General features: G+C 39.8%; 2 protein-coding genes across 2 annotated transcripts; one reads left to right on the top strand and one right to left on the bottom strand.

Moving 5' to 3' along the window:
- Positions 1-904: 904 nt before the first annotated feature.
- Positions 905-1,857, top strand: LOC145699666 (uncharacterized). Its single transcript, XM_081776935.1, has 3 exons — positions 905-949; positions 990-1,557; positions 1,607-1,857. Exons 2-3 carry the CDS (start codon positions 1,306-1,308, stop codon positions 1,730-1,732), a joined length of 378 nt encoding a protein of 125 aa, XP_081633061.1. The 5' UTR covers positions 905-949; positions 990-1,305; the 3' UTR covers positions 1,733-1,857.
- A 237-nt stretch (positions 1,858-2,094) lies between these two features.
- Positions 2,095-5,587, bottom strand: LOC145697975 (ovochymase-2-like). The gene is made up of 6 exons (XM_081775181.1): positions 5,492-5,587; positions 4,418-5,226; positions 4,208-4,339; positions 3,457-4,157; positions 2,998-3,147; positions 2,095-2,954 (listed from the first exon to the last, which is right to left on the bottom strand). Exons 2-6 carry the CDS (start codon positions 5,195-5,197, stop codon positions 2,771-2,773), a joined length of 1,947 nt encoding a protein of 648 aa, XP_081631307.1. The 5' UTR covers positions 5,198-5,226; positions 5,492-5,587; the 3' UTR covers positions 2,095-2,770.
- Positions 5,588-9,811: the final 4,224 nt, after the last annotated feature.

The raw sequence follows: 9,811 nt of genomic DNA, 5'->3' as shown, positions 1-9,811 counted from the left end.
ACTTTTAATTTTCAAACTTTGGTATTTTCCGCTCAATATTTATAAAAAAAATGAGGCTCTCATTTAGGTCTATAATTATAATTTAAGGAACCAGCCGGTCCAAAAAATGTCTGAAATTTCATTCCTGTCAAACCACAACTAACTAAAACCCAACCCAAACTTACCAAAAAAAGACTAAGCCCTCCTGGCTGCCCAGTTTTCAACCTCTCTTATTTTACAGTGAAAAATCCACACCGTCCATTCTCGAAATTTTCACGCTGTTCTTCGACAAACCAAAAACCAAAACAAAACGTAATGTGACGTGTAAATACTGTACATTAGTAACATCGTCAGGATAAAAGTTAAAAAAAACTCTCAAGAAACATCTCATTTTGTTTCATTTTCTTAGATTACTAAAAATTTCAAATTTCAAATTTTCAATTTTAAACAACAAATTAAAAAAAACCCACTTTGAAAACTCTCACTTTGTCGTCTTACACCCCCTTATTCTTTCACCCCAGCTTTTTTTGTGTTTCTTTGAAAAAGTCTGAAAAAATGTGAAAAAAAACTCAATAAAAATTATCAAAAATAAAATAAAATAAATCCAAAAATAAAAAAGCTCGTTTTGATTCGAAAAGGCAGGAAATACAACTTGTCAGGAAAGAATTTAGTGGAAATGGATTTTCGGATTCTCGGGGAAAATTAATTCACCGACCGTGATCTTACATTTCTCGAGCATTTTTATGCGTTGCATCAAACTAGTAGCATTGGACCGGCTTGGCATGTGTATTCGAAAAAGCACGCGGAAAACCCTGTGCATTCGCTAATCCTTTCAGGTGACCAGCGAAAGTAGAATAGAAGGGACCTCCTGTCGCGCTGCATATTTAAAAGAAGCCATGTCGGCCTTCTTGTTATCCATTCCGTTCTTTTTGATTACTTTTTCATATGAAGGTTCTGGCGACTGTTTTAGGTAAAAAGAGTCGAAAAGAGTTCGTAACAGCGTTTTCTAGCTTCCGTTGCCCTCGGAGCGGCAGTTCGTGCGTCTCAACATCAAACAACGACGCTTCCTACTAGACAGGCTAGGCAAAATCCGAAAGGAGGAAGGTCGAATCATCAGAAGAAAGCGAGAACTCACGACGAGCGCGCAGGAAATCGGATGGAAGGTGAAAACGAGAGGCAGCAGGAACGACACTTTGTTGACACTCCAGCTCATCTTGACACCCCTGCTCATCTTGATACTCCTGGCGATCTAGATACTCCGCCACATCTAGGAAAATTTTGATATTATAATTTCAACAACAAAAAGTATAAAAGAGTTTTGAAATCATGGAAGACACCCCTCCTCATCTCGACTCTCCCAATGGGCGCCATGCTTCAGGAAAATACCAAAAGCGACATCACAGTCAACCAGACTCTCAAGCGGCAGGAGGAAAAGCTGGTAAATATCGCAAAACCGAGAGACAAACTTGGGACTCTCCTGAGACCCCGATGGACTCGATGGACTCGCCAGACTATTTTCACTACGACGAAGCTAGAAGAGACGCGCGAAGAAGAATCTATTCGCCAGAGTCACCAGCGGTAAACTTCTTAAATTCACAAGATATCTTCTCAAAAAACCTATTTTCAGGACCCTTGGAGTCCAGAAAGCCCCCGATCCCCTCAGTCTCCTGACTCGCCATGGAAAGGAATCATAAAGAGAATCAGCTGCCTTGAACTTGAGCCAGTTCTTTTCTCGTCAATTTTCGATCCATGAAAAACCTGATTCCTTAAAAGACTCCTGAATCTCCTGAAACTCCATGGGAAGCTTACTACCGCCACAGAGACCTGCGCTAGAAAGTCATCACTGTATCCAAAATACACTACAGTAGTTTTTACTCAAATAAAGATAGAAAAAAAGACGGAATTTCTTTATTGTCATTTGAGGAAGCTTCAAGACTAAGCTCAAGATTAATTCAAAAAAACGATAGTTCTGGTCAATAGTTCCGGCTTCGCAGACAAGAATTCATTCAAATATTTACTGTTAGATCTGGCTTCTTTTTTCAAAGTTTGAACTTTTAATTTTTCTTATCTCTAGCAAAATACAGTAAAACTAAAAGAGAAACGCAGGAATTAGTAAAACAACTGTCCAACATGTTTATTTTTCTTCATGGTCATACAGAGGCGTGAAAAAATGTACAGTACTGAGTGAGATTCTAGTACTAAAAGTACAATCAGATTTTTATTTACTTTTTTTTATATAAATAGTTTCGGCAAGGGATGAAAAATTGGTGATAGAGCAAGGACGCGAAATGGGGATTGGGAGAAGTATTGAAGGAGAACTTTGGAACTTTCGAAAGTTTCGAATTTTTTGAAATTCGAACATTGAAAAATGAAAATTTAAAAATGAACAACATTTTTCTTGATTTTTAACACTGGCAAGGATATTTCAATGCTTGGGATTTAGCTGTTATAATCACCTTGTTATGAAACTACGCGGAAAAACTCGGGAGAATTGTAAAATTGGGCTATTCTGGGTATTTTTTTGTTCATGACAAGGCTGAGGTTTAGTCGTCGTTCACTTGATCCGCTGCTTGCGATCACTTGATGAGCTTGACCTTGGCGTCGAAGCCGGCGCCGTTCTTTGAAGTGTCGCCGTTGATGTTGAAAAATATGCAAAACGAGGCCGAGTTGATGTCCAGGTACGGCACATACTTGGGCCGGTAGAAGCCGCACAGCTCGTAGAGAATCTTCGCGGATGCCATTGACTCGCGCTTTTTCGTGGTTTTTGAAAAGAAAATCAACGATGAAATCATCAAAAAGGATGTTTCAAGAACCGTTCCTCGCATGTGTTCGATGCATAAATCGTAATCGTATCCGATTTGTCGCAGAAAACTTCGTTGAACTTGTTTTTCTCGAGTTGGAGGACGCTAAAGTCGAGTCGAACTCTGTAGCCTTGCTTTTTCACGTGATCGGGGACCTTAATCAACCAGGCGCAGCTAGAAAAGCATGAGAATGGATCGCTCGTGGTCGAAATTTTACCTGGATCTTGATCTATCGAGGTATTTTTCCGGATAATCGAGGGAGGTAATTCTCACTTCTGGGTTGTCCAAATTGAGAGATTGAACCATATCACCGCCGCAACGACTTGGTGGAGAGTCGATTTGCTTGTAAACTGCGTTCAGACCAGCGCTGAAAGTAAATTTGTTAAAATGCCCGTGGACGTAACTACGCTCAAAATAAGATTAATCTGTGATTTCGAGCTTTCGGCAAAAAACAAATCGATCTAGTAATGAGATGACGATGTGTGTGTTAATTGCTCCCAAAAATTGGCATTTTGTGGGATTCTAGCCGGGATTTCGATTTTTACCTATTGCTAAATGTCCTTTCCCCGTTTTGGTCACTGCTGAAAATTAAGTTTGAGAAAGATTTTTTGATAAAAATGAAGCTCGAATTTAAAACGCTTTAAAATTTTCAATGATGAAAAAAAATCTTTCTTACCGTTCGACTTCGCCATTGGAAACGAATCTCAAGCAAATAGGCCCAGAGTTGATGATCGTATGAACATAGTCCTTCGATCTTCTCACGTGACACAAGTAGTACGCTTCTTTGTCCTTTGGTTCGACTAGTAAGTAGTCGCCTCTCTTCTCGCAGCTCTTCTTGCTGTCCAACTGGATTTCGTTGACGTCAATTTGTACAAAACCGCCAGAGCGAGCTGGCTTGACGCAAAAAGAACAGACTTGGTTTTTCGGATAGTTTTTCGGGTAATTAGCAGTTTTGAAGACTCCGCTGTCGGTTTGAAACACTCCGTTGCCATTTGGCGAGTCGCAGTTCAACTCTCCGTATGGTCGTTTAAGATCGGTTCCTGCTTGATTGACTTGTTTATTTTCTCTGATTGATTCGGAGTAGCATTCTTCCATCGAATAAGTAGGCTTCAAGCCGGTCTTTTCTTTCACCCAGTCGATCATCTTCGGAACATTCGTGTAAACACCTGGCGATCCTTTTCTAGCGCAGCCGTGTCCCCAAGAAATGATGCCATACAGAACCCATGGCGTTCCCACTGGTCCAGGTCGGCAAACCAGGGGTCCACCAGAATCACCAGAGCACGAATCTCGCCCTCCGTTTTCATAGCCAGCGCAGATCATATTCTCCGTTACTGTATCGTAACCGTGGAACTGCTTGCATCGCTCGCGATCGATGATCTTGGTTGTTCGAGTTTATTTAATGTGACAATAACTTGCGGAGCAGTTACCTTGACAGCGACTTCCTGGAGCATGTCGGGGAAGGAGTTGGTTTGAGAATCGATTCGGCCCCATCCGGTTGCCACGCAAGGAGTGCCTTCCGAAAAACAAACGGACTCTTTCGCCTGGGTTGAAAAGAAAAACTATCATTTTCAGGTTCATTTAGGGTCGGCTCTTTATCGAAAAATATCATGCTCTGAATTCAGTTAATCTTGTTTCAACCCTGTTCCTTTAGGAAGACACATAGGAGAAACCTTATCAGTGAATTCGACTTCGTCTTCCATTACGACAATGGCGATATCATTGTTGTAAGGCTCTGGCTTGTTCCAATTATGATGTCTGATAAAATGGCTGACAGCAACGTACTTGACGCGCTTCTTCGACCTGAGAAGAACGATGTTGCCTCCCTCGAATTTCGAGTTGGAGCCAAGCATCACGGAAGAAGAAGTGTGGATTTCGGGCACGCAGTGGGCAGCCGTGACGAGATGCTTGGGCGAGACGAGTGTGGCGCCGCAGACTTGGCAGACGTTCTTGCCGTTGTACCACTGACCGCAGATGTTCAAGTGCGCTTGCCAAGGCCAACTATGTTCTTTTGCAGCTTGACCGCCGATGATCCTCGTGCCGATGTTGTTGACGTAAGGACTCTTATTCGCTTGCTGAACGTTTGGATCGAAGCTGTTGTTTTGGTAAGCGAGACGATTGAGTCGCTGGAGGTATTCTCCAATCACTTCGAAATCTTGCTTTCCGATCCAGTTGTTGACAGTGTTTGGGCTCATGTGCTCATCATCTGCTGATCTTCCAAATCTTCGGATCTTACTGTATCCTCCGGGAATGGGCCTTCCAAAAGACGGTTTGCCGGAGATTGGCATGGACTGATACTGTGGTGCGCAATTTCCAGCTTCTGGATCGCACTTTTCGCTGTTCAGCCAACTCGGATTTGCTGGAGCTTCGGCGATTTTAGTTTCTGCTTGTGTTTTGAGTTCTTCGTATCTTAGCGTCATCTCCTGTATCAGCGAGTGCTGGCTTCGTACTGAAGTGATGTTAGTGCTGCTACTTCTACAGAGTGTTTCTTTTGCATTTCATTCATTTCATTATTACGCAACGCTCCTTCTAAAGCTATTTATACAGCAGGGTTGGGGCTGTTTTGATTTCGAATTTGCCCGTTTTGACCCCAAATGGAATTTAAGGCGCAATTTCATGGAATTTTTAAAGTACTACTACCTACTCACTAGCTCGTTTGGTTGAATTTAGGAGTTCCTCAATTCAAGTCTTTTCGTTTTCTTCAACTTTTTCACCTGGTAGATTGGCGAAAAGCTCCTTGTTTGGTTCATACTTGGGAACTCCGCAGTACGGCGGTACTTGGTATTTTGTGTAGAGTCTTGTATCTGCACTGGGCAGGGGTCAACCTAAACACTTCTAACCACTTGGAACTACACGCTGCTATTACTTTCTCTTCTACTGCACACCCTCTTTAGAACCCATCGATTTGAATTTCGGGCATAAGAGACACTTCCCTGTACAAATTCGATTAAAAAATATTGACAATAAATAAAATTAAACAGTTTAATTAAAGGTAAAATTAATAATTTGACTAAGAAAGACTTGTAAAAATAAAATAAAATTTTTCATTATTTTATTATTTTTTTAATTAATTATTTTATTAAATTATTTTATAATTTTTTTTAAATATTTTTCAAATGAATTCAGTCCATTTAATTATTATCAATATTATTATTACGAAATAATTGATTGCCCAGAAATCTTTTTTTTCTTAAAAAAAGTAAAGAAAGTTATTCTAAGTTTTAATTCTTCTACAGAATCGAACAGATGATCCCCCTTCCTGATCACCGAAAACAGTGCTGCTATAGAAATCTTCATCTTCGACTTCGACTCTTTTCTCTCTGTTTCTTCTTTTCTCGATATTCTCTTCTTTCTAATGTCTGTTCTCTCCCTTTCCGGGTTCTAGCGGGGTCTAAGCGCGCCCCTGAGGCTTCGCGGTTGTCTGATTGGGTCTAGTCAATGTCCGCAATTAGTGGCGTTTTGTCCTTGATCGACAGAATTCGTCGCTTTTTGGCGTTCTCGGTTCCCGCAACGTTCCCGAGGCCGATCAACGACAAGAAGCTCATTCAACGACGCCACCACACCACCGTCTCGCCTACAGGCTATTCCCATCACTTCCCAGTCCCCCAACACCAACCTTATGGTACAAGACACTAAAGTTACAAATGTAACTTACTGTAGCCACATCATTTTTCAAGACCTGAAGTTCAAGTCATTTGTTGTTAAGAAGACCAGTTGAAGCTTCAATTTTGATGAAAACAGGATCTCCTTATTTTACTTTTCTTTCAAATCAAAAATTTCCTTCTATGCTTAGATTTTATCCGCAAAATTCTTTGTTATGTTTATTCTGGAATAAGAGTAATGGAATATGCTTGAGGCAGGAGATACCATTTGGCTGTTTCCATATTGAAATGCTCGTTCACTATTGCAATCGACTCGTTGTTAGGCCCATGGTAGACGAAATCATTGAAGCAATTGTAGCAATCTTCTATCGTCTCGTAGGAAGCGTAAAATTCTCTCGAAAGGGGAATTCTGATTTCAGAGCCGGAATGCTCGACAAGTGTGTTTTGGAGAATGAATTCGGAGTTTTCGACTCGGTCGACCACCATTTGGTGGAAAATTATCAATCCGTCCGGATGAAGATAAGCGCCAGTGACAGTAAAGGGGCGAGTAAACATGTATTTGGGATGAAGAAAGACTTAAAATCATTGTCAAATTAAAATTTTCATGAAAAATATTAATTTGAAAAAGAAAAATATTTTCAATCGAATTTTTACCTTCTTCAAAATCGAACGCCCCTGTTGTGGCTTCATCTGTATCGAGACCTTTTACCATTTCCCATCCGCTTTTATTCAAATAAGTTCTGAGTTTGATTCTTTTGAGAAGCAAATCAATTTCGTTTTCTTGAAATTCTTGTTCTTCATTCTTTGGATTGAGATTGAATCCAGCCAGACTGCGCGGATAAATTATCATTGTCAGTATCGTGAATATTTTTACGAGAGAAAAATATGCTCTCATTTCAAAATAATCGAAATGATGAGTTATTAAATCATTTTTGATCGCCCATCTCAACAGCGTACTGACTGAAATGGGGACACACAGATCGCTTTCTTTCTGATTTAAAACATTCTTCGACACATTTTTGAAGTCAAAATTGATATGTTTCGAGAGTTTTGGTTTGAGATAGGCCATTGCCAAAGACTTCGTCAAATTTGGATCGTCCAGGCAAAAATCAGAAGACGCGCTTTTTAAAGAAATTATTCTTGTCAGTTTTTGGATTTGTTCGAAAGACGGGTCATCGTTTGAGAGCCACTCAGCATTTGACACCTTAAAGATCGAAGGTATAAAAATATAGTAAAATCATTATCACGTGAATGTCACCTTTAATTCTTCTTTAATTTTTATTCTTTCGTTTTCTTCGATCGGCTTGAATAGAAGACTCCAAGCTGTTTTCCAGTCGCAAAGTATGAAAATGTGAGTTGGTGATGCATTTCCTCCGACTCCGACAGAAAGTTGTACACTTTCCGAAAAAGCGGGGGATCCGGCATCTGCGGAAAAGATAATAAAAAAAAAACTGCAGTGAAAAACTCACATAAATATTCACAATTGTAATACTTGCTCCCTCTCCTCACATATCCCATCTCTCGGTAGCTCATTCGTCCAGTCAATTCTTCAACGATCCCGAAATCGATTAATTTAACTTCTCCATTTTTAAGAAGAATATTTTCTGGCTTCTGGTCATAATGTAAAATTCCAATTTCCCACAAATACTGGTTTCCCTCTAAAACTTCGATCGCGATTTTCTTTCTTTCTTCTAAGTTCAAATCTTCATTTTTCAATCTGTGTCTCAATTCGAACTCGCATTTCTCCATTATTGTTATCCATCCTATGCAATCTTCTCTCTTTTCATCATTGCTGGGGAAAATCTCGACATTGACGAAATTTTTTATAACATTTTGATGAATTGGAATAACATTGGCTCGATCATTTTCCCTATCTTCAGCGATTTGGTATTCTGAAAGTTCGAAAGATAGAATAGAAAACGAGCAAATCTACCTTTTGAGAGATGAATTTCAAACTCCAACTCCTCCTCTTTATCCGTAAACAGCGCCGGATCAAAGGCCTGAACCCGAACAGCCACATCCAATTCTCCAATTTTTTCTTCCAAAACAATCGCTTCTCCACCGGCCGCAATTACTTTCTGCTGAAGATATTGATCAAGAATCCATTTCCCAGTTTCTTCTTTCAATTTTGATCGTTGAATTGATGGTTTTACAAAATTTGTATTCTTGTCGAGGATCGTTTTTTGAAATGCAGTTATTGTCCATTCTTCTGCGAAACCGTCTAAATCATAAACTTTTCCTTTTTCATTGTCAAAAACAACAACATGCCAATCAGCAAAACGATAATTTTTAAATTCCACCCTCTCAACAGACAAAATCAATCTTTCCAAATCATCTCTGCTCGTTGTTCTTTCCAATTGCTTTCTAAAATCTCCAAGCCAATTCTCAACGGCTTCTCTTGTCAGTTCTTTTGGATGCGTCGAAACTTGCATTTTCTGAAGATGTTTATTTCTGAGTATCAGAAATTTTTCTCTATAGGGCGATATCGTTGTATACTGTGAAAGACCGATCAGCTAAGTATTTACAACTTACTCAGTATTTTACGATGCGGTTTTTATTATACTTATTCGAATTGTTTCGAAGGGTCAGCTCCCTCAAGAATTTCAAGAGCAGTAAATAAAAAAAGGAAAGCTTTTTAGTTACTCATTCAACAAGTTCCAATTTTGAGACAATTATTTTACGGTCATAAAAAAGTCATTAGTGTGTAAAAATGTACGACGAGATCGAATAACGAAGCCTTTCCCTAATTTTACCCTTCATTAGTTTCCAGCTCTTCTTTCTGAACTATGGTTGATAAAATTATAATCGTTCAATCATCAAAAGTACCTCGAAACTCCAATTCAGAAATCAAGGAAGAGAACTTGACTCTCCTTTTGTCTCCTTTTTTGGAGGTTGATTTTTGTGAAAACTGCCGTCTGTCATCGCGCTGCAGGTTTTGGTGATTTTCGAAAATTCACGAGGTGAGAAAGGTGGCCGCAGCGGTGGCCCTTTTCGCCAAACTCGCGTCAATTAATTGCTTTTCAACTTTGAGGCGCAATTAACGCAGGTTCATGCGTCAGCACCTACACCTTCGAGTACTTAATTATCCCCACGCTCTCAGCACTACTGCACATTGTGCACCTGACGTGCTTTTAACGTGAAATTCCAGCGAAAACAGTAAATTGCTAGTATTTGCAACGGTGGTGACAGTTTCTGTTCGATAATTTGCGCGAGCCCAATTAACCGCTCCTTGCAATTGCTGCCGCCTAAATCATTTCTCAATTTTCACAAACTGATCTGTTATAAATACATCAATCGAAGCACAGCTTCTGCGAGAAGAATTGCTAATAGTGGAGCTTAATTCCTTCTCCTGATACTACCTAGTCTAGTTTATCGTTTATTAGCTCTATGGACAGAGAAAGATCGAGTCCTGGGCTTGGCAACCTTTGTAGA

Source organism: Oikopleura dioica, chromosome 2, assembly GCF_907165135.1.
Source record: "Oikopleura dioica chromosome 2, OKI2018_I68_1.0, whole genome shotgun sequence".
In the NCBI taxonomy this organism is placed as follows: Eukaryota; Metazoa; Chordata; class Appendicularia; order Copelata; family Oikopleuridae; genus Oikopleura; species Oikopleura dioica.
Note: the sequence above shows the minus strand (reverse complement) of the source record. Positions and strands in the feature narration are given on the sequence as shown.

What these genes read in the sequence shown, in the direction of transcription:
- LOC145699666 (XM_081776935.1), top strand. Translation starts at nt 1,306, where the DNA reads ATGGAAGACACCCCTCCTCATCTCGACTCTCCCAATGGGCGCCATGCT. An exon ending in ATTCGCCAGAGTCACCAGCG is followed by an intron (nt 1,558 to 1,606) that starts GTAAACTTCTTA and finishes ACCTATTTTCAG; the next exon opens with GACCCTTGGAGTCCAGAAAG.
- LOC145697975 (XM_081775181.1), bottom strand. Translation starts at nt 5,197, where the DNA reads ATGACGCTAAGATACGAAGAACTCAAAACACAAGCAGAAACTAAAATC. An exon ending in TCCAGGAAGTCGCTGTCAAG is followed by an intron (nt 4,158 to 4,207) that starts GTAACTGCTCCG and finishes CGAACAACCAAG; the next exon opens with ATCATCGATCGCGAGCGATG. An exon ending in CTCGATAGATCAAGATCCAG is followed by an intron (nt 2,955 to 2,997) that starts GTAAAATTTCGA and finishes ATGCTTTTCTAG; the next exon opens with CTGCGCCTGGTTGATTAAGG.